Source organism: Miniopterus schreibersii (assembly GCF_964146895.1).
Source record: "Miniopterus schreibersii genome assembly, chromosome: 3".
NCBI lineage: Eukaryota > Metazoa > Chordata > Mammalia > Chiroptera > Miniopteridae > Miniopterus > Miniopterus schreibersii.
In genome coordinates, this window is record NC_138103.1 from 96,303,662 (window position 1) to 96,328,077 (window position 24,416).

Here is a 24,416-nt window from a genome sequence, read left to right on the forward strand (position 1 = left end):
AGCCACGTACCTTAGTTGCAGGCTCGATCCCCAGCCCTGGTCAGAGTGCATGTGGGAGGCAAGCAATTGATGTTTCTCTCTCTCCTCCTTCACTCTCTCTGAAAAGCAATGGAAAAAATATCCTCAGGTGAGGATTAAAAAAAAAAGTGTATGAAATAAATTGTAAGAACAAAGAAGAAAACTATTATAGAATATAAAGTTTTACTAATTGTTTCATTTCTTAATGAACATACACATATTCTGTTAACTGTTTTTGAGACACCCTAAATCTCACTTTGATTTATTTATTGGTGACTTTTTTTCTCTTCATAATAACTCAATAATGTACCCATATCCTTCTGTTACATATTATATATATTATGTATAGCTACATTATTGGAACACATACAACACACACACACATTATTGATATCCAGCAGGGAGCTCAGGATTCCAAAAGCAAAGCATGTGACCAAAGAGAGCTTTAAAGCTTTGTTTTATTTGCATTTTTCCGTTTTATTTTTCTTTAATCCTCACCCGAGAACATGTTGATTGGTCTTTAGAGCCTGCAACCTAGGTATGTGCCCTCACTGGGAATCGAACCCACGAACTTTTGGTGTGTGGGGACAATGCTCTAACCTACTGGCCAGGACTTGCATTTTTCTTATTTAATGGGAGTAATTTAGAACTCAAGAAAAGTAGAAATGTTGAAAAGAAGTAAGAATTTTAACAGTGCAACTGATTGGGAACTGTTTGCTTTTGAGCTAGGATTTGAGGAAGATCTTTTTGAGGTGTCCTAAAGAGAATTTGCTCTTGATAGTAGGCAACAAAAAGAAATCTGAAGGTAGCTTGACTAAAGTGAAAGGATTCGGTTGGAGAGGCGCCATTCTCCAGGGAGTCACTGTCTCTATTTAAAATAGTAAATGGTACAACATAGATTTATGTACTTACATATCTGGCTATTTAGGATTTATATTCTACCTATTTCTCAAAAGAACTTGAGGCAGTTTATACTATTAAATATGATATAAACTGAAATAATAAAAATATATCAGTTTTAAGCCCTTCATTCCCTCCCACACACAGAATAACATTACCAAGGAAGAATGTGTTAATTAGCTAAACACTCCACATATATAAAATTTCAGTTTATTCAAAATAATGTTATAATCACTCAAGAGGACAATATAGTATAAAGAATACTGAACTAGAAATCCAAACATTTGTATTCTAATCTTGAATAGGTAAATCACTAGCTGTGAGGACAAACATTTTAGCTTATCTGAGGAACAGGTTCCTTTACTTTTTATTGGGTTTATCTTTCTTTCATAGCAATGTAGATATTTCCTGGTTTTATGTCCTTTAGGTATGCATGAGAATTCAGGATTTGGTTAGAAATTCCTGAAATCAAATCCCATCTCTGCTATGTGCTGTGACTCTGAGCCTTAGACTCTGAGCGCTTAGACTCTGAGCCTTTATTTTTGCATCTGTGAAGTAGAGATATTCTTCACAACCCTCTTAGTTTGGTATGATTAAGGAAAGGCATGTGTTAATGTCTGGCACATAAGAACTGCTCTAAAAAAAATCCCCTATAATCTTGTCTCTTGCTTTTTTCATTATTATAATTTGTTATCAATCCTCCATGGATCACTTCCATATCTATAGCTGTAGTTCTGACCACTTTTGTCAGTTCCAGAATACCCAACTTATGTTCATCTCCAACTAGATGTTAAATGGGCATTTTAATCTGAAGGAGTCCCAAATCAAATCATAATGACGTGTCAGTACTACAGTATTCTTCCAGTAACTTTCTGCCTTCATTTTCTGACTCTTCACCACCCCGTCCTCCTTATTACTCTTCCTTTAGTCCTACTGAAAGCTTAAGTTGGCTTGTATCAAAGATATGGGAAAAAAGATCATTTCATAACACACTTCTTTGTAGACTCCAATTCACCTTTCTGGCCAAAGTGTTTATGAATGCACTCTGCATATCTGTTACTCTTTCTTTCTTAGCACCTAGCACAATGCCTTCATACAATAGATCCTTAATATTGGTTTCATAGATAAACTATTTGAATATCCTAGATAAATTTATGTATGAATAACAGCAACTATTAGAAGACTCATTTAATGTTTTTTACAAATATACATAGTTTATATCATTTTTCTGAATAATAAATTAATATTCTAATAGTTTTTTAAAATTCCCAAGTAATTACAGACATAAATACTACAAAAATGGGACTCAGAATCCCAGAATACATTCCCCCAACTATTGTTACTGGTTTGAAAATATGTCCTTAATATTTTTAATATATCTTTATTGATTTCAGAGAGAGGAAAGGAGAGGGAGAGAAAGAGAAACATCAATGATGAGTCATTGATCGAGCCCGCAACCCGGGCATGTACCCTGACCAGGAATCGAACCCCGATCGCCTTTATCCCAGGTCGACACTCAACCACTGAGCCACGCCCAGCCGGGCAAGGCTGTCATATTTATAAAAATGTATTTTAAACAAAAATGGGCTTGAACTTTATATATTGATATTCTTTTACTTAGCTATATATATACATATATATATATCTTCTATATCTTTTCATGGGTTTTAAGAATCTTTGGCATTTTTTATTATCAAATTTATTGGGGTGATATTGGTTAATAAGACTTTATATAGGTTTCAAGTGTACATTTCTATGATTCATGATCTGTATATTGCATTGTGTGCTCACTACCCAAAGTTAAATCATCTTCCATCATCATTTACTTGGCCCTCTTTACCCTTTACTACTTCCCATCCCCCTTCCCTCTGGTAACCACCATACTGTTGTCTGTGTCTACGAGTTTTGTTTTTCTCATTTGTTCATTTGCTGCTTTCAATATCCCACATGAGTGAAGTCATATGGTTCTTAACTCTTTCTATCTGATTTATTTTGCTTATCATTGATATTCTGAAGGTCCATACATGTCGCAAATGGCAGTATTTCATCTTTTTTTATGGCTGAGTAGTATTTCATAGTATCTATGTACCACATCTTTTTAATCCAATCCTCTGTTGAAGGACACAGGTTGTTTCTGTGCCTTGGCCACCGTGAACAATGCTGCAATGAACTTTCGGGTTCATGTATCTTTGTGAATAAATGTTTACAAATTTTTTGGGTAGATACCCAGAAGGGGGGTTGTTGGGTCAAATGGTAAATCTATTATTAACTTTTTTAGGAACCTTCGTACTGTTTTCCATAATAGTTGTACCAGTTTACATCCCCACCAGCAATGAGTAAGGGCTCCCTTTTCTCCACAACCCCTCTAGCACTTGTCATTACTTGTTATAGGTGAGTTAGCTTGATTTGGTGTTTTGTATGTGGGGTTTTTTTAATTTGATGCGGATTTTGTAGGGATTAAAATATGGAGTAGTCACAGTAAAATTGATGTGGGTTTTAAGTCATTGATTCTTACCTTTTCTCCCTCTGGAAGATGTACCTCCTTTATAACATTTCCATGGCCAAACTCAAATATCTGAGGGTAGAAACTATTTCCACCTTGTTAACTACTGCACTTTGCTTGCCTAACATAGTATCTGGCACAGTGACACAAAATAAATATTGGATGCTGCCGCGGTCCAGCCGCAGCGGGAGTCAGGGGTGCCGAAGGTGGGCAAGGCGTCGGCGCTGGGAGACAGCAGACTACCCGACTCGGAGGTGGTGTGACACTGTTCTACTTTATTGAGAATCAACATAATCTTTTATACTATCTTTTTTGGCTACGATTACATTTTTTCGGTTAGCAAGCAAGAAATATTATTCACAGGTTAAACAATACAAGTTACAATTTCATCAGAACGGAACAATTTTGACTTATTTTTTAGAATAGAGGAGAAAGGAAAAATCAGTGACCTATAGAGTGATAGATGTGGCTTTGTTTGCAGCAGTAATATATTAGTTTGTGAGACAGAAATTTTATATAATATTTGCCTGTGGTTACTACTTCTTCTGGTTATATTTTAACTATGGACCTATTCTTAAGCTATTATATTCTTCTTGCCATTTTCTTCTAAGAAAAGAGTGCCTTTTGCCATAGCTATTGATTAACTGCTTAAGAATGCTTTGCTTTTGTTTCTTTGGGAGCAAGCACCAGCGTGGCTGCTGCCTTGCCAAGCGTTTCATGAAGGGCAAGTTTTCATACTGAACATGCCTTCCATTTACAGTAACTATTCTGATACTGTTCTCATTGGAAGCACCTGTGTAAGGCTGAGGAGGGTCTGGTAGCCTTTCCATACTGTTAGCCCCTTTAGGGGGATGCCACAATCTGCCATTTATTCTATGTGCTACCCAGGGTGGTCCTTGTACAGCAGGCGAGGGGCGATGGCCTTTTCCTGTCCTCGACTAATCCTGCAGTCATAGGCGGGGCACTTGAGTATAGGCGGCTGTGTGAGCTCAGCTTTCCCTAGTTCCTCCATAAATTCCTTTTTGGGGGCGCCAGGGGGAGTTTTCCTAGCTTCTTCTAATAACTATTTGTTAAAGCATCCGGCACATGTGATAGTGACTGGACTTGGGGAAATCAGGATTTCTTCAGAAGTGAACATTGTTTACCATTCCCAGGTTAGTTATTGATTTTACGACCCAAAATCCCCCTCCAAGGAGGAGGAGAGATATTCCCATTAAGCCAATTACTCCCACCCACATGCCACGTCCTCTCTTCAGAAGACGCCTTCCTTGAAGCTTCCTCTCCACGTCCGGATTTTGTCAGACGACATGGTTGGGAGAGGACGGGGCAGGATGCATCATTCTGAAGGGCTAAATACTATAGAAACTTAATGTGTTCTTTTGGATAACCATTCATAAGTCAAGGAGTACCTACATGGGGTTGCATGAACTATTTATCTAACCTAGTATGACATTTAAAAACTATTTTAGCCCTGACTAGTGTGGGGCTCTGAAGAGTCTTGGGTTTGATTCCTAGTCAAGGGCACATACCTGGGTTGCAGGTTTGATCCAGGGGCCCAGATTAGGGGTGTGTGCAGGAGGCAACCAATAGATGTGTCTCTCTCACATCATTGTTTCTCTCTTCTCCTTCCCTCCTTCTCTCCCTCCCTCCCTTCTTCTCTCTCTCCCTCTCTAAAAATCAATGGAAAAAATATCCTCAGGTGAGGGTTAACCCCCCAAAAATTAAAAACTATTTAACTATCAGGTAAAAAGAAAATGCTTTACTTATGTACAAAAAAAAAAAAAAAGGCAGATTTTTTCTGGAGAAAAACACAAAGTAGAATTTTAAAGGAATTTCAGTTATTAAATTAAGGTAGACTGAATAGCTGTCTTTTCTTCAGGGGTTTTGCTTACTTCTGTGTAGTCCAGGTAAAAAAGAAACTAGAAGAGTACCTGAGGTACCATAGAAATTTGAACCAAGTACTAGATGTGGTCATAAAGTAAAGAGTCTGATTCTATAAAGAGGTCGTTGCCTTATTCATAGCTGCCTGGTATGCCTTACTGAATAACATTCATTTAAATTTGATGTTTCAGTAAAGCTGTAAAATAATATTAGAAAAAGAATTAGACATATCTTCATATATGACGTATTTCTGAGTGACAAGAGCAAGATGCAGAAAGTGTATAATAGGTCACATTTATTGAACCCTACTTTAGGCTCAGCTCAGTTTTAAGTACTTTACATGTATTAACTCATTTCATCCTTATAACAAAATTAGGAACAGTAGTATTAGTTGCCTCATATTTCAAGGATAAGGAAACTAGGATACAGAGAGATTCAGTAACTTTTTCAGGTTTGCATAGTAAGTAAAGGAGCTTGGATTCAAATTCAGGCAGGCTGTTCTTTTTTTTTACTTGACTATATATTGACTATCTCCTTTCCTCACATCTGTACATCTGTATTGATTGTACAACATGATTTTTACTTGGTACACAGTCATTTTTCATGGATGTAACATTCATTCTACCAATAATGTTAAACTAATAATCTTTTAAGTTATATAAAGTATCCATGTGCCAGACAGCCTGAGTTGGACCCCTTCTGTATGACCTTAGGCAAGTTACTTATCCTCTCTTTATGTCAGTTTCCTCATTAAATAAAATTGGATTATTAGTACCTCAGTGTCATATAAAAATTAAATGAGAGCACATCTAAAGTGTTTATAATGATTTTATTAGATAGGAGGTACTCAACAAGTGTTATTGTTTCTACTAGTTTTTCACTACTAAAAAAAGTTTGTTGAGGTAAGAATATACACATTTTTTGGCTATAGGATACAAAGTCGCTGTCCAGGAAAGTTTATTACCATCAGATTATGAGAGTACCTTTTATTCCAAATCCTCCCAATTTGAGTAATAATATTATTATAACTTCTATCAGTACTATTTTATTTGTCTGTCTTTTGTTTGCTTGAAGAAATTATAAATTTTGAAGTGAAATTAGATGAAAAAAGAGCCAAGGTCTTTAAAAATCTTGGCAGGTGCTTAGAAGTTCCCTTCAGACTCATTGTAATGGTCTGAAATGACAATTTACCATAATATCTTCACTACTTAACCATTATTTAATTAACCCTCAAGCCAGTCTATAAATGATTTCTTATGTGTGTGCAAGATTTGCAACTTAGATTTTTTCCTGCCTTTTATAGCAGGTATTTATTTCAGCTAACTTATTATTTAATTAATGTGGGAGGGCATGCCTAGGACTATTATATGTATTTGTAATACTATGGTGAAATATATACTGGAATTTCAAGTAAAAATTTATAATAGTTCTTTCAGAAGTAGGGATCATTTGTACTGAAAAGAACCCTTTCCCCTGATTAACCTGTGTTTCTCTTTGTCCTCTGTTCCCCCAAATGTGTGGTTTTCAGTTAGCAGTAACACCGTTAACTTTCTGGATCACTAACTTTGTCCAGATCACTTAGATGTGAAGTGATTTACATGCATTTATTGCATTCTCATCACCACTTAGAAGGTGGGCTACTTTCTTCACTCTTCCATTTCTTTTAATCAGCAGCTCCCAAACTGCTGTGCTGAGGTGACTCACAAAAACCTTTTACCTTGACTCAAAAGCAGTGTGCAGTGTACCCTTCTATTTTTCTTCCCTCTATCACTCTCAGTGTTGATCTCAACCCTCTAAATTTATTTTTTAATCTACTACTCGGTCACCACTCACAGATTTTAAGTAAAAAACTGCCTTAAGTGACAATTCTAAAGGACTCATTATAATCTTTCCTATTTGGTTACCATTTCATTCTGGACACATTGTTCTCCAGAGATAATGACTTTCAGCTTCAGTTTCAGCAGTTTCATGAAAGACAGTGTACTTTCACAGAGCCAGGTACACCAAACGTTGCCCAGTGCAGAGCCAGAAATGCCGTGTCTGATTAGTTAGGGATGTGTATATTCAATTTTAGAATTCTAGGAATGCTGTTTTTGATGGACTCTGGTCACCTTCCAGCATAAGGCAGCAACATTTCCACAGATTACTCACAATCATCAAAAATTTGTGACTTAGCTAAAATTATAAGTCCATTTCTACCAAAATTTGCTGCTTTTCTTCAGAATCTTGGATTCCAGTGAAATCGGCATAGTTCAGCAATGAGGTCTAAAAATATGTGTTAATTGTCATCTACTAAGTCCATACTTAAAACATTTTAAATCAAACAAGCTTTGTTGCTTCCCTTCCTCTCAGTTTTGAGTTGACATCAGAGTATTCAGATGCCTCGTTATGTCACTAAGAAAAGCACAGTCTTGTGGTTAGGTTTCTTAATCTTGTAATTCATAATTGGTAACTAATTGTGTAAGTTATTTTTAGTCTAAAAAGCTCCAGCGTAGGGGTTGGGTTTGCTTTATATGTTACCTGGGATTTAGGAAAACAGAATAAAGTTGGGTAACCCACAATAGAGCCCTCTTCTTTATGTTCTTTAAGGGTTCCTATCCTCCGAATTAAATAATTAAACATGGTAACTTGTTACTTAATCTGCTTGAGTATGGCAATTTTATATGTACAACAGTGAGTCATGTGTGACGACAAGATGTTTTTGTGCTGTTCTGTACATAATTTTCTTCCAACAGTTCTCCATCAATTACTAAGCATAAATTGGAACTTTCTTATTAGCCTTACTTAGAAAAAAATTCATTGTGTTTTGGTCACCTCTATCAGGCTTTACATTCTGATTTTTTTTTTTTTTTTTTTTTTAGTGTGTGATACAATTGCTAAATGTGTAGTTTCAAAAAAAAATTTCTTTAGTGATGATTAAAGAATCAAATTGATAACTTCAAAGAGTAAAGTCCACAGTGAAACAAAAGGACAAATACAGGATAGCCAAGGATATCTTTTCTATACTATTTCCTGTGCCATTTCCTTTCACTGGGCTTGTACTAGCAAATTTTATGTCATTCATTCATCAAAGGAAAGCAGTGTTTTTTCCCTTGGCCAGCTACTAGGAAAAAATGTACTTATAAAGGTCATTAATTATAAAGGAGGGAAAAATGATTACCAAAAGGACAGGATGGTTGTTCCCTCTAGAAGGAACTAGGGTGCAAGCCTTCTGGATGGTGGTTCTGTGGATACTTACTTTAAACCACACATATATGTTTTGTGAACTTTTGTCAATTTAACTTATATTTATAATAAAAGTGTTTGAGGAAAAAGGAGATTCTTAATTTTAACTACCTGTATACCTCCACTTTTAAAAAAAAGCTTATTTGCAAAATTCTATTCAGGTGTATGAGTAATGGGAGTTAGTAGTGTTATATCACTGTTTTGAAGTTTACAACCCCCCAAAAAAGGGCAACATTTAAACTGAAAATTTCAATTCAGCTTTCTATTTTAGCACTACATCTTAGTTGATGTGGAGGATATCTCTATTTGCTTATTAGTTTATAGTTACTTGATGAAGGCATATCTTTGATAAATGTGCACTCATTAAAATGTTGTCTTATGTACTTAAAAAAGAAAGTTCTTACACAAATGTTGTCTTATGTACTTAAAAAAGAAAGTTCTTATTGTTAAAGGAAAGATAAATGCTCCAAAACCACGTGTTGAAATTAAGATGAGAAAAATTTGGGGACATTGAACAGAAATAATGGAAGGAGGTGTTCAGGAATTTTATAAAATATCTATATACACACACACAATTACATCATAATGAAAACTGAATATTTAAGTCAGTTCATTGTATAAGAATATTAAAATGTTAACAACACATCTTTCTTTGTCCTGTATGTGTTTGTATATTGATTATGTGATTGATTAATAAGCATGCAGTGATAGGAAGATAAGTACATGAACATTAAATAATTTTACAAGAATGAAACAAGACACGTTTGAAAAAATGTCACAAAGGGATATGTAATTATTTACAAAGAATATTGGGCAATACATGTTGTAAATTCAGGGTAGATTAAGGTAGGATGGCTTTTGGCTGAATTTGTATGGGGTTTCATGAAGTAGTAGGAACTTGCCATGGATCTTTAGTCCATAGGAATTGGACTAAAGTATAAGTGGGCTACCTAGGTAGGGAAATATATTAAGAAATAAATAACATTGAGGAAACACAAGGTGGATTCAAGAGAATTCGGTCAGTTTGATTGGAAAGAATGGTTTATGTAGGAAAGTAGTGAAAGATACAGCTAGAAAACGCAAGTTGAAGCTAGATTTTAATGTGTTAATGATGTGGAAAAGAATTATAGTACTTGTCAAAGTTGAGTATCCTTGTCTAGTATTACAGTCTGCTGGTAGCACAGACTATTGAGCCAGATTGCTTGGGTTTTTTAATCTTTGCTCCACAAATTATTTTAAATTCCCTGTATATTAAGTTTCTCAGTAAAATGCAGAAAATAATAGTACCTACCTTACTTGTTTGTTGTGAAGTCTAAATAAGTTGATATGTGCAAAGCACTTTGCAGTGCCTAACATACCGTAAGTAGTATGTGAATGATTGCTATTATTATGTCAGTTGAACAAGCAAGAAAAGAAAAAAAAAATTATATTTTACAAGCATTTCCCTAATAGTAATATATATGACATGTTACAAATAATTGTATCTTTTTCATTGCAGTGTTTGGGAAATGGGAAGTAATGACAGCTGGCACCTGAACTAAGTACTTTTATCGGCAACACCATTCCAGAACTTCAGGATGAATGGGGATATGCCCCATGTCCCCATCACTACTCTTGCGGGGATTGCAAGTCTCACAGACCGTGAGTTTGGTTAATTTATCTAACTTATGTTCTACTCTGTGTTAACAATGATTTTTTGAGAGACGACAACAAAAATTATTTGTAACAAAATAACAAATGTTTTTAAGATTTTAGATTTTGAATGACAAACATCATTATTTCCTTTGATTCATTGGCATACTTGTGAAAGTAACAAAACTAGTATAGTCAGCTACTAATAGGTAAGACCTTACTTTCAAAAAAGCACTCATAGAAGTGGTAACTGAAATTCCCTTCTTTGAAATGCCTTTCAAAAAAGAAAATTTGATAGCCCAACAATCTAATTTTTAGTGATGGTTTATTTTGTATATCATGTTCAGTATCTGTTGAAGTTTCTCATAGATATCAACAGCCTATTTTACTCTGAACAGTTAAGTTTAAAAGAACCTTGTCATTCTTTTGAGATTTATGTAGTGTAACACATTTTTTTAGGGACTTATTCTTTTGGTGGGCATCTCTAATTCTTTGTCCCTGGGCAATGGTGCAAAAAACTACCCACAATATTAGTCCTTATATCGTCCTACCTGAATAAGTAAAGAGAAAAAATTATATGAGAAGGAAGGATAGAAGGTGAGGAGTTGGCATACTTTTCTTTGTGTAGCGCTATGCAAGATGTAGGGCTTTAAAATAAAGAAGCTATGAGGAAATAACTTCAAGAAATGTTTTTATCTGTATCCAGTATCCCCCAAATAATATTTTTCTGTTAATTTCCAGCTGGTTTTAGCTGGAGGTAAAATATCTCATAGATATCAACAGCCTATTTTACTCTGAACAGTTAAGTTCAGCATACAGACTATAGCTTTGAAGTTAGGAAAGTAGCAGGCTAGTTGATGAAGTCTGAGATAACAAGAAAGTAGCTGGTGGGTTTAGTATAACTCAGGTAAGAAAACTTTTAAAACTGTCTTTAGTTTTATCATTTTGTTTTTGGTAAGGCATAAACTCGTATAATCTGCATGAGTGCAAAATCAGATATACTACCGGGGATTTCTTATTGATTTTCCTCCCCATTATCTCAGCAAGTAATAATTTGTTTCCTGGGTTTTTATTAATAAAAAACTTGTTATTACCAATTGGAGCTGAGCAGCATGATAGTTATACTGTGTAGGCGCTTCGAAATTAAACCAAAAACAAAGACATTTTAATTAACTATCTTAACTTTTAGTTTAGGCAAATAAACAAATTTCCATTTTTTGAAGAAACATTAAATAGTTGAATTTAAAGTACCATATAAAACATTTATGTTCTTTTCTTTGCTATTTAGAATAGAATGAAGAGAGAAGAGAACTATTTAGGAATTTATAACTTAGAGCATAAACCCTTAGATATTCTTTTTCCTCCAGAGTCCTGCTAAAGTGAGCTATTTATGTTTGTATATACTTAATCTTTTAAAAAACATGTTACTTGTCTATCTGGTGAAGAGTCAGGTATTGTTATTTGGTTTATTTATGTGAGAGTACTGGTGATTTTGATAAATCTTAAGCAAAAGTAAGTGAGATTAATTAATGTAGTCTCAATTTTTGGACATTGCTTAGTTTTAACCTTACCTTTTGGCTATTTATTTAGTAAATTAATAAAAATTTGAAGTAGGAAAGATCAGTGCGAATATAAAGGAGCTGAGTTTTATTCTCAGAGTAGTATAATCTATTATGGTCCAAGTAATGTTTTAGGAATTTTGTAGAGATAATTGGGGTTTGTTGAGGGAGAAGAGGAGTATATTAATAATATTCACATTAAAAATAATGTCATATCATATTGATATTTATAACTTATTTTTAATTCTAAATTATATATAAGCACTAAAGAGACTTATTACAGTCATTCAATGTCTAATAATCTCATTTTATTCCAAATAGTCCTGAACCAGCTGCCTCTTCCATCCCCTTTACCTGCTACAACTACAAAGAGCCTCCTCTTTAATGCCCGAATAGCAGAAGAGGTGAATTGCCTTTTGGCCTGTAGGGATGATAATTTGGTTTCACAGCTTGTCCATAGCCTCAACCAGGTATCAACAGATCACATGTAAGTACAATCTAAAATAAAAAGTTTGTCTTACTAAGAGAATCAACAATCCTGGTTTTGCTTTTTATTTCAAAAACTTTGATGTGTAGTTTATTTTTAAAATATATCAGTATCCAAGTGAGAATATAGCCTCTGTGATGAGATATTAATGAGATTTAAATAGGATAGTTACTTTGAGACAATAGTTCTGACTCATTTAGTTCTATAAAGATCTTTTCAATACTTTTGGAATAATCTTGCAATATCCATAAAGATGGATCTGTGCAGTGGTGTAAAATTGCTCCTTTTTCCTGGTATCGTTAGAGTGGTTGGAATTCCCGTCACTAGGGACAGTGCTGCTGGCTCCACTTGGGGTGGGCTCACACACTTCTCATGGGAAGTGTAAGAAGAGCTCAAGACTAGCTCCACGGAAGGCTACTGCAGAATTAGGGACTAATTTTCACCAGGATTCATTGTACAGCCTAAGCAGAGGTGTGTATTTGTACACAATAGACTTTTTAAAATATTATTAACTCAAATTTTATAGTTATAAATTTTTGCACATAAGTATACTTGTTAAATTTTACTTTTACTGCAAAAGCAGTACATACTTATATCTTAACAACAAAAAAGTGTATAAAAAGTTAAGTCTCACCCTTATCCTTTCCATCCCACCATACAGTGATACTCGTGTATCTTTCTATCCTTTAATTTTTTTTTTTTTTTTGATTTAAAGATTTATTATTTAGAGAAATGAGAATAAAGCACATTATAGTGGAGAAGTCTCTGCCATTAGATGCAGTACATACTTTGGGGCCGTTTTTAAAGCTACTGACTCTGAGGTGAAATACTAAATGTGAATTTGCTGCTGGAGAAACTGAGAAATGGTTGTTTAAAATCAGAATGTATAATAATGTATAATAATATTTTTTCACTCCAAAAATTTAACAGTGTCTAAATACTACATCATTTGCTACATCTGTACATACTTAATCAAGTTTTCACCAAATATTTTAAGAGAGAAAAGGAAACAGTACGTATACAGTTATGATTTATTTTATGGAAAGCTACTTTAAGATTGCCCTCAGAAATTTATTGAATCTTATCATTGAACACCATCTTTATAAATCTTTCTTATTAGGTGTAATGAATGGAGCAGTGACATGTAGAGTGTAAAATTTAAAATACTGCCTAAATTTAATTTTATCATTTATCTCACATAGTTATGAATTTAATTTGCTACTTACTTTCAGGTTTACTGAAAATTGTGACTATCCTTAACCACTTGCTTGGAGTTTTTTTCTTCTTAATGACTTTGAGAAAACAATACAAGATGGAAAAATTATGTAACCTCTGGGTCTTGTCTTAACTAATATGGCAATAGTATTTCATTCAGAGGACATTCTCAAAATGACTGACTCATATTAAGATGTAAAGGAGAAAATACATTCCAATCCAAATATCGACTTCTGTGCATAATTATCACTTCTATACCTTTCTTATTTTGAATAGTTTATTATTTATTTATTTGATGTTTTCATTGATACTTTAGAGAGAGAGAAAGGGATAGAGAGAGAGAAACATCGATTGGTTGCCTCCCCTATGCACCCTGACCAGGGACCAAACCTGAAACCTGGGCCTGTGCCCTGACTGGGAATTGAATCCGCAACCTTTTGGTTCATGGGGTGATGCTCAACAAACTGAGCTACACCCACCAGGGCTGTTTTGAATAGTTTAGATAGACTAGATTTCCTGCTTTGAAACTGATGTGAAAATCCTTAAATAAACTCATAGGTTCATAAAATATGTTTTGGGCTATTTTTTCAGTTTCAAATAAAATGGGGGAAAAAAGTTATCCTAGAGCTCTGCCGGGCGTGGCTCAGTGGTTGAGCGTTGACCTAGGATCCAGGCGATTGGGGTTTGATTCCCGGTCAGGGCATATGCCCGGGTTGTGGGCTCGATCAATGACTCTCTCATCATTGATGTTTCTATTTGTCTCTCTCCCTCTCCTTTCCTCTCTCTGAAATCAATAAAGATATATTTTTTTAAAAAAAAAAAAGTTATCCTAGAAAAAATCCTCCTCTGTCATTTTTTTATCATTTTGTTTCTTCCAGTAATAGCATCTTCAAAAGTCCATCAAATTGTTAGACATATTTGTGTGATTTGTTTTTGTACCATTAGTCTTGATTTATGTCTCAGCCTTTTCTGAATTTCACCAGTGAATTGCTATCTAGCTAATGTAGAATAGGAAATTCTTAACCAATCAATCACTATTTTAATTTTTGATATTTTTTTCAATGCCAGAGAGTTGAAAGATAATCTTGGCAGTGATGATCCAGAAGGCGACATACCAGTCTTGCTGCAGGCCGTCCTGGCAAGGAGTCCTAACGTTTTCAGGGAGAAAAGTATGCAGAACAAATATGTACAAAGTGGTGAGGTTCATAATAATTGAATTTTGTAGTATATTTTTTATGGGTCCATATCAGGACTTGTTTAACATGCAGTAATTAAATTGAAGTGTCTCCTTTAACAAGCTAGTCTATCATCTGTGAATGCTGCATTGATACCTTGAATCTAGCCAAGAACAAGAAGGAAATTAAATGGTTGTTAATATTCTTGCAGTTTAATATGCAACTAAATTTCTTGAAAATTAGACAAAGTTTAAAGTGTATTTTGTTAGATAGTTTAGAGTGTATTAGTTTACTCAAAGAGCTTTAGGAATTTTTTTATTTTGGAAAATTGCATAATTGGTATGAAAGAAGTCTTTTCATTAATCAAATAATAAAAATACTTGCAGAGCTTTTCAACTTGCGTAATTATACCAGGTATTAGTTTTATTATTGATGGTGATTACCTTTATGGTTATGTAGTAACTGGTTTAACACTTCTGTTGCCTTAGCAATGGAAAAAATGGGTTTATAATAAGTTGTTATTAAGGAAAAACCTATTATAAAAGTTATAAAAGTATGATGTCCAACAGGTATAATTTTTATGTAGTCTAGGAGCACCTTTGAGTTTGGAGCATTGTTTGGGTCTGAAGCTTACTGAATTTGTCAAGCCCAAGTACTTAGATGGCTCTCAAGACTAAAATAGTCAGAAGACAATAGTTTAGACAACTGAAGAAGATTTAACTTACTTAATTGATTAATCGTATTCAAGGATATTGCCAGATTTATTGGAAGCACCTCCATGAATCTCCCCATTCCCTAGTTTTGTTTTGTTTTAATAGTATTACTTTGTTGATTTTGTGTATTTGTGTGTGAAATGTGTTTTTAAAACAATTGCATAGCTAACTGTCCATTCTCCAAAGAGAATTTTCTCTGCCTAACTCATCTTGTAGCAAATCGAAGGCAGATATGGAGGACAAGACTGTATCTTCATTAGAACTAATAGCTAGATTGCTGTAGGAGGAGACAGATCTGAATTGTGAAAGGAAAACTAGAATTACACTTGCTCTGGAAGAATCTTGGAATGAAAGAAAATATGGAGAGATTGTTGATTGGAAGAAAGACTAATAGGATAGGATTTGGTATAGGATAATGTGAGTAAATATACGATTGAATAAAGGAAGTCTTCCAAGGCTATTTTTACTACATTTTGGTAACTTATATTTTTAAACATTTAATTTGGGTAGTAAATCACTAATAAACTTTCAGTAGAGTATTTACCATTTAGTCACATTTTGTGTTTCATACTACACATATACTTATTTTTCAGTCCAAAATGTTAGATTTCTCCATATCCTATTATGTAAAACCATAAACCAGCATTTAAAAATTAATTGCATGTTGGGATTTTTTTCTAAGCATTTTTCAAGTGATAGTTGACTTTAAAATTTTAAGAGGTGATTCTTACTAGGTGTAAATGTGAGTCAGATATGGAGAAAATTTATAATATGCAAATCATTTTATTTATACTTTTTGGGAACTTTGAGATAATGACAAAGAACTATTAGAATTTCATTTTTCCCTTTTATTTTTAAAATTATTGCCTTCAAACTAGTAATTCCAGCTTGTCCCAGTGATGATTGTTAATTCAGGTGTTTTTTTTTAACTCCCATCTTATGGAATATTGCCCTCCCTGTTTAAAAAAAAATCCAGCAACAATAATTATAGTAATTAAATTATTAAGCTATGAAAAATATGATTTAGTATTGAATTTGAATTGGAAGAAAAAGCTCAAAAGTTGAAATTTAGACTATATACAAAGGAAAACACTTTAGTATTACTGGTAGACTTTGAGATGATTTCTAGCCTTCATCTCATTCAACCACTATCTTAGAGCTAGAATCCCTTCTGTAGTGTTCCTGGCAAATGAACTCATAACTTCTGTTTGAATGTTTCTGGTGAAAGGCACTTTTCATATCAATAGCAGGAAATTAAATTTGGGAATATAATGTGATGCTTTGAAGCTCCCAAAAAGATAGGCTCTGCATATCATGAGAAAGTTCAGGGTTAATGATAGGTTTTATCTTTGATTTTAAGATGTCTAAATAACTGAGTTTTTCTTATCTCCTATATAACAAAATGCCATTTGTGTAACAATTGAAGGAACAATGTCTAGCTTGAAAAGAAATGTGAGAATCTGAAAGCTACTCCTATATTTTCTCTCATTAATCAAATATTTACTTAATCCTTAATATGTGACAAAGAATTATTATGGAAGAAAGAATAGGAACATTCTGTTTTGCATCAAAAGACTTTCAGATGGATTGCAGCAGCTCAAACTTTGGGCCTCTAAATAAAGTAGTTTTAAAAACCTAGATCTTTAATAAAAAATAATAATTAAAAAATTTTTAAAAACACAAAGGTGTGAATTACAATGAAACAAATAGTGTTGTGAAATTAAGCTCCTAAGGATGGGAGATGTATGTAATAAAGTACTCCATTTAATAGAAAACCACCCAGAGGCCTATTGTAGAAGGAAGTGTGTAATGTTTGATCAGAGGTTAGATAAAGTGACTTCTAAAAGTTCTTTTCGGTTCTAAGGCTAAATCATGGGACTTCAAGCAAGTACAATTTTTTAAAAATTTAAATCTAAAAAGTTTAAAATTTAATCTGCTTCTAAATTAGTTGTATTCCAAAAGGATATTTATGTTTTTGAAAAACGATTTAAATCATTTAAAGGCTACTTCTAGAAGAAAATAATATGTTTACCATCTTTGTGTGTGTTGTTTAGGAATGATGATGTCTCAATATAAACTTTCTCAGAATTCCATGCACAGTAGTCCTGCATCTTCCAATTATCAACAAACCACTATCTCACATAGCCCCTCCAGGTAATATATATATGTATATATATAATTTTATTTAAGTATTATTTTCTATGGTGAATATGTAGTGTATATATACATTTAGGTGATGGTGAATTATATGTAGTTAAGAAATTAAAATGCTTAGTCTTAAATAGTAACCCACATGAGCATTTACCTTAAAATGTTATGTATGGAAATGTTTTAAAATACTGATTGAAGTAGCTGACAAAAGAATATGTTAAAATAGCCAATGTGTTTGAGATAAATAAGAAAATTTATAGACTAGAACTTGGGCAGTGTGGGTTTATATACCTTAAACAGATGGATACTTTTTGAAAGTAAAATAAATGAATTATCTCAGTTTTTGTAAACTGTTTATTATAACTCTTAGATTATGATTTGTGAATGATTTTTGTATATTTCAAATTTTTTCTGTTTGCATAGATTTTATTTTAGAAAAATTAGAGTTTGGAAAATTTTATGACAGTGAAATTTCAAGGAATACCATGTTTATTTCATTTCCTTACATTGTTTATTTGGATTTTGGGTTTTAGCCGGTTTGTGCCACCACAGACAAGCTCTGGGAACAGATTTATGCCACAACAAAATAGCCCAGTGCCTAGTCCATATGCCCCACAAAGCCCTGCAGGATACATGCCATATTCCCATCCTTCAAGTTATACAACACATCCACAGATGCAGCAAGGTAAGAAAGTTGGTTGTTTATTTAAAGGAATACCTGTTATTCCAAGCAAATTCATTTCTTTTTTAATTTTTAAAACACAAACTAAAATTCTATACTGTATACTTATTTGTCAATAAACATTTCTTTTAAGATATAGTCTAAACTATTTTTTTTTAAAGTGTTACATTTATCATTTAGAAATCCATCATTTGGGAGATAAAAGGATCAGTGTCATTTTGACTCTTTGGATTAGGTTTTTATAAAACTGAGTATATCTAGTCATGAAATTAGGAACTGCTTTTTAATTGGTCTTTCTACATGGCACTAAGCCAACGAAAAATTACATTGTAATTGGTAAAGTATATATAGTGTGAAAATTTTACTACAAAGTAGATATAATGCAGGAAGAGGAAAATTAATAATCTCAGATGCAAAAATTTCTGGGATTAGATTACTACTTCTCAATCGAAGGCAAATGTTGATAATATCATGTCTTTTTTTAAGATTATATTGCCTTGGTATTATGAAATGGCTACTAAATGATTTATAATTAGTATAAATTTATTTGTACCTTTTGAAGAGATTTTTAAAAGTGCAAAAGATAATATAACATCTGTGATTTAGTCCCCCATAATTAACAGCACATTTTTAACATTTGCAGTCAGTCATTAGTTCCTATGTATATTCTTATTTTTTATTATGCATGAGGTCAAAACATTCTTTATTTACTAACTTTTTAACTATAAGCTTTTAACTTAGTCTTCTATCAAAACAGCCAACTTCTGATTTCCCAAAGCTAGATAATGAAATACTAGGTTGAAACTATTTTATACACTAACTCAAGGAAAAAATTAGTAGGCAAATCACACATTTGGAATAGATACCTTCAAATTTTATAGAATTTAGTGTGAGTGCTGAACATAAGTATGTATGTATGTAGTCTCTTGATAATTGTGAACTCATATACTCTGGCACACATAGCTATGAGGAACATTTTAAATGTAATTAATAGGACACATTCGTTGCTTATGGAAATGTCCATATATACATAAGTATGTATAGAAAAGAACATAGGTTTTTCTCTAAATACTATTGTTTTTTAGCAAGATAATACTAGCTTTTTCAGAGGAATAAGCTAAAATCACAAAATCAAAAGAATAATATAGTTTGACGGCCTGTTCAGTAATACAGCATTTCTTGGAAATTCTCACACACTTGAGTAACTAAATATGTAACTCAGAGGTTAGCCCCACTCAGATATAAAAATTATTATAAATAGGAAAATTTATTGTGGTAAGAAACAAATGGGTAGATAAATGGCACAAAAGAATTTAGAATGAGGCAAATATATAGGGGAATTTAGGGTATGTGCAAGGTAGCATTTAAAACATATTTTCAACTTTGTAATAAATTTAACCATGCAGAAAAGTTGAAAGATGAACCCGCTCGGCAACAGGTATCGTGACTCTTTGCCCTTAAATACACCTGCTAAAAAGAAGGAAATTCTCCTGTATGAACACCAACTGTAATCATTTTCCCTAAAATTATTAAAAACAGTTCTATTGTATCATCTAATATCTAGTCTACACTCAATTTTCACGACAGTTTTCATTTCTGCGTGACAATTTTATGTCATTCGTAACCTTTTTTTTTTTAATCCTCACCCAAGGATGTTTTTATTGTTTTTGTTTGTTTGTTTGTTTTTCCTTGAGAGAGAGAAGAGGGTCAGGGGAGAGAGAAACATTAATGTGAAAGAGAAACATCGATCACTTGCCTCCGGTACGCTCCCTAACCAGGGATCAAAAACCTAAGAAAGTTGAGAGTTATGCCATCTTCCTGGATGGAAGAACACAGCAGGGTAAAGATTGGAATTTTTTTCAAATCTATAAATTTAATACCATATTAATAAAAATCCCAAGCAGGGTTTTTATGCAATTTAAGCTGCTTCTAGAAATTTATGTGAAAGAATAAAAATTCAAGAATAGGCAAGGTAATTTTGAAATGTAATGAGATGTAGCTTGATCTAATAGGAATAAAGACTTATTGTAATATTGGTCCAGGCGTGGAAGAGTAAAACGTCAAGAAGTGGAATTTGATCAAGAGCCTAGGAACATACCTGTGAACAAATGGAACTTGATACATATGGTATTATATCTTAGTGGAGAAATAATTTTTTTTTTTTACTAATGATATTGAGGCAGTTATCCATACGGAAAAGTAAAATTGGGATTCCTATCTCACATTACACATAAAAGTAAATTTTATATGGATTAAAGACCTAAGTGTGAAAAAACAAAAGTGTAAAACTTTTAAAAATATATAGGAAACTATCTTTTTATGATACTGTGTTAAGGAGGGAATCTCAATGGACAATACCTATGAAAAGATGCTTGGCTTAACTGTTAATCAAGAACACAGATATAAGCAACAGTCAGAGACATTTCCCATCTTCAGATTGACAGAAATTGTTGGCAAGGATATAGAGCAGTAGGAACTGTCATATACTACCAGTAGTGTACAAATGGACATAAGTAATTTGGAAAGCTATTTGTTAATATTTGGTAGGTTTTAAAAAATGGACATACCGAGCCCTGGCTAGTGTGGTTCAGTTGTTTGAGCATTGTCCCATGCACCAAAAGGTCACCGGTTCAATTTCCTATCAGGGCACATGCCCAGGTTGCAGGTTCCACCCCTGGTCAGGGTGCGTACAGGATGCAACTGATTGATGTTTCTCTCTCACATTAATGTTTCTCTCCCCCCTCCCCCCTCTGTCTCTTACTCTCTTTCTTAAATCAGTGAAAACACATTTTTTAAAAAATGGACATATCCAGCAATTTCACTTTTTGATGCATTTGTAAAAAAAAGTCATGTATGAGACTGTACATTACAGCATTATGACAACAAAAGGCAATTTAAACATCTAACGTAAGAATGGATAAATTATGTGCTTTATTCAGTAGAATATGTATAATATTTTTAAATAAATTAATTTAAAGCTACATGTATTAAAATGGGTAAATTTCAAAATAGTGTTGAATTTAAAAGCAGGTTACAGAAGGATATATACATATACCATTTATGTAAAGTCCTAATGTGCAAAATAGTGCTAGGTATTATTTAGGAATACATTCATAACAAAGGCGTAAAGATATAAGTAGAGTGAATTCTGAAATATAGTGTTATTTTTAGGGAGTAAGGTGAAGGGAATAGAGGAGAAGAATATGCTGATATATGGAGACCTTCAACCATATCTAATGTTTTACTTTGTTTTAAAAATACACTCGTGCTACTTAACAGTGGGGATGCTTTCTGAGAAATGCACCATTAGGCCATTTCATCATCGAGTGTATTTGCACAAACATAGATGGTATAGCGTACTATATACCTAAGCTGTATGGCCTGGCCTATTGCTCCTATGCTACAAACCTGTACAGCTTGTTACTGTACCGAATACTGTAGGCAGTTAAAACAATGGTAAATACAGGTTTGTTTACATCAGCATCATCACAACATGGAAGTAATGCTTTGCACTACAACATTATGATGACTGTAACGTGACACATCACTAGGTGATAGGAATTGTTCAGCTCTATTATCTTAAGGGACTATCATCATACGTGCCGTCCATTGTTGACTGAAACCTCGTTATGCAGTGCATGACTGTGGATCTGAATGACATGTAACACAGTGTTAAGATTTGGTCAAACTCTGAATAGTTAGTACATGAGTGCTTGTTATATTATTTTCTATAATTTCTGTATGTTTAAAATATTTCTTGTTAATAATTATTGTCCTCTAAGAATTTTTACAGTTTATTTTTATAAACCTTTTTTTTATTCTTATTAATTTCAGCATCGGTATCAAGTCCCATTGTTGCAGGTGGTTTGAGAAACATACATGATAGTAAAGTTTCTGGTCCGTTGTCTGGCAGTTCAGCTAATCATCATGCTGATAATCCTAGACATGGCTCAAGTGATGACTACCTACACATGGTGCACAGGCTAAGTAGTGACGTATGTAATATATTAGTTGCCATTAAGGTAATAAAGTAGTTCTAATATTTGTCTCATAGCCTAGTATTTTAATTCCATAATTTAAAGGATATCTCCTGTATATCAAGGATTATACTAGGTGCGAGAATCTAGCTATGAACAATATGGTTCCTGTACCCACAGAGCTTAGTCTAGACCAGGGTTGGTAAACTGATCCACAAACTAAGAATGGTTTTTACATTTTCAAAGAGTTTGAAAACAACAACAAAGAATATTATGTGACAGAAACTATGTGTGGCCTAGAATATGTAACATATTTATTATCTGTTTCTTTACAAAACATTTGCCAACCCCTGGTCTAGAGGTTTAGGTTCTTAATGAAATACAATTTTATTTTTAAATATATGCTCACACAAAAATGTTCTCTTAAATAATGAACCTTTACTTATTAGTACTTAGCTCTTTTTCCCTCTAAGACCTGTATAAAACTTAAAACATATTTTATGTATAAAACATAAAATTTAATGTTGCTTTCATGTCATTAAAATATTCCACATTATGGAAATTTGTCTTGTTAGTGGTTTGGTGGTATTATCACATAATTTACATGTATCTAAGGTAATACCAGAGATGACAGTGGATGCTGTTCTCGAGATATTTACAGCCTGGTAGGGTGTTCACAGCTCCTTTTGTAGAAAATAGCAAACAAAAGTGGAGCGTACTAGTAATACCAGTTTTCTTATTCATTGCCATGCGTAGGCTGTTGATTCTTTTGGATACAATTTCAATTCTTCTAAGATATACCACGAAGAAAACAGGAAAGTGCAGAAGAATTATGCTTTTGAATTGGTACCAACACTTTACCTGTCAGTAATTTATGTCTTTTATTGGTTCTCTTTAAGATTTCTATAAAGCTTCTCCTATCATTCAAGATACAAATTTTATACTCTATTCTTAGGATGGAGATTCTTCAACATTGAGGAATGCTGCATCTTTTCCATTGAGGTCTCCACAGTCAGTATGCTCCCCTGCTGGAAGTGATGGAACTCCTAAAGGTATTATTGTAACTAAAATTTCCTTCAGCATTTCATATTTCAGTTTGATTAAACAATTCAGACTTCTTAATTCGGATACCAAAAACTGTTTTCTATTGGTTTTCATTTATTGGATAAAAAAGCAAATCTGTACTTAGCCCTATAAACTACTGATAGTGTTTTTAGATAAATACAGTATCATTCACACTGATAAATCCAGTGGACCATAAACTTCTTGCCTTACTTAAATATTTGAAATTATCAATCAGCTTTCTCTGTCCCCCCCCCCCCCCCCCCAAAAAAGCACCTTATTTCACATTGAATCTAACTGTTTTCCTCCTATTTCTTTCATGGATTTTTTTCTCTTCAATTAACTCTTCCCCCTGCTCTCTCATTTCTCAAGGTTTCCATTATTAAACTTAATCTTTCACCTTACTTTTTTTCTTTGCTATTTTACTGTTTTTGTAACAGCATTCATTACTTCTGCTATCAGAATTCCTAAATCAATGTCTTTGGCTCTAGTCCTGTCTTCCAAGTTGTAATTTTTCATTTCCAGGCAAAACTTCCTCATATCTAGCTAGTATTTCAAATTCATGTTCAAAATTGTTCTCACTTTTTTCTACCATTCCTGTTTTTCTTAATGCTATCCCAGTTCTGAATCATCTTAAAGTTTTCTCACCTCTTAGGTAGTCATTTATCAAAATCTGGCCTGTTCTTATTACCTCCCCAAATCTCTGACATCTATTTTCACTTGTGGTTTTTAAAATCCTAACTGTTCTTGAATTTCTAAGTTAATAGGTGATCTTCCATGGACCCTCCGTAATGTCTTCAAGCAATTAGTTTATATTCTAACAACTTAATTGGTGCTATCTATTGGACATGAATTTTATTTTGTTTATCTTCAAATTACCAAAGAATCTTGTGTGGCCTTCTGTGTATAAAAGATTCACAAAATTGTGAATTTAAGTCCAGGTTTGGCTATTTTTTTAAGTAGTTAAAATTAAAGTCTGATCATTTGAATTATTAGTTTATTGGAAGAGAGTGTTATACTCCACTTTGAAGAATTAGCTAATAATTAATAGTAATATAGCTGATAATGTTTTCTCTATCCATGAAAATTTCTAATTGCAGCCATCTAAAACATGGACTGGTCTGCCTCTTATTAATGTAAATATTTTTTTCCCCAAAGATTCTGTTCCAACTCTTTGATTAGGAAAATTCTTTATGAGGTGAGAGTTGAACTTTTATGAGCCATTCAAACTTTATA

The 24,416-nt window shown here is 33.2% G+C and overlaps 1 protein-coding gene across 3 annotated transcripts in view; it reads left to right on the forward strand.

Moving 5' to 3' along the window:
- The window catches only part of NIPBL (NIPBL cohesin loading factor), a 170,233-nt gene that overhangs the window by 59,771 nt on the left and 86,046 nt on the right, over positions 1 to 24,416 (forward strand). For 2 of the 3 annotated variants that reach the window (XM_081131107.1, XM_081131106.1), the window contains exons 2-8: positions 10,026 to 10,168; positions 12,040 to 12,205; positions 14,489 to 14,616; positions 17,363 to 17,462; positions 17,993 to 18,144; positions 21,976 to 22,136; positions 23,074 to 23,170. In XM_081131107.1, the coding sequence (XP_080987233.1) occupies positions 10,105 to 10,168; positions 12,040 to 12,205; positions 14,489 to 14,616; positions 17,363 to 17,462; positions 17,993 to 18,144; positions 21,976 to 22,136; positions 23,074 to 23,170 (868 nt within the window). In that variant the 5' untranslated portion in view covers positions 10,026 to 10,104. Of the gene's footprint in view, positions 1 to 10,025; positions 10,169 to 12,039; positions 12,206 to 14,488; positions 14,617 to 17,362; positions 17,463 to 17,992; positions 18,145 to 21,975; positions 22,137 to 22,838; positions 22,982 to 23,073; positions 23,171 to 24,416 lie in introns of those variants that run through there. The other variant, XM_081131108.1, reaches the window with a different exon arrangement.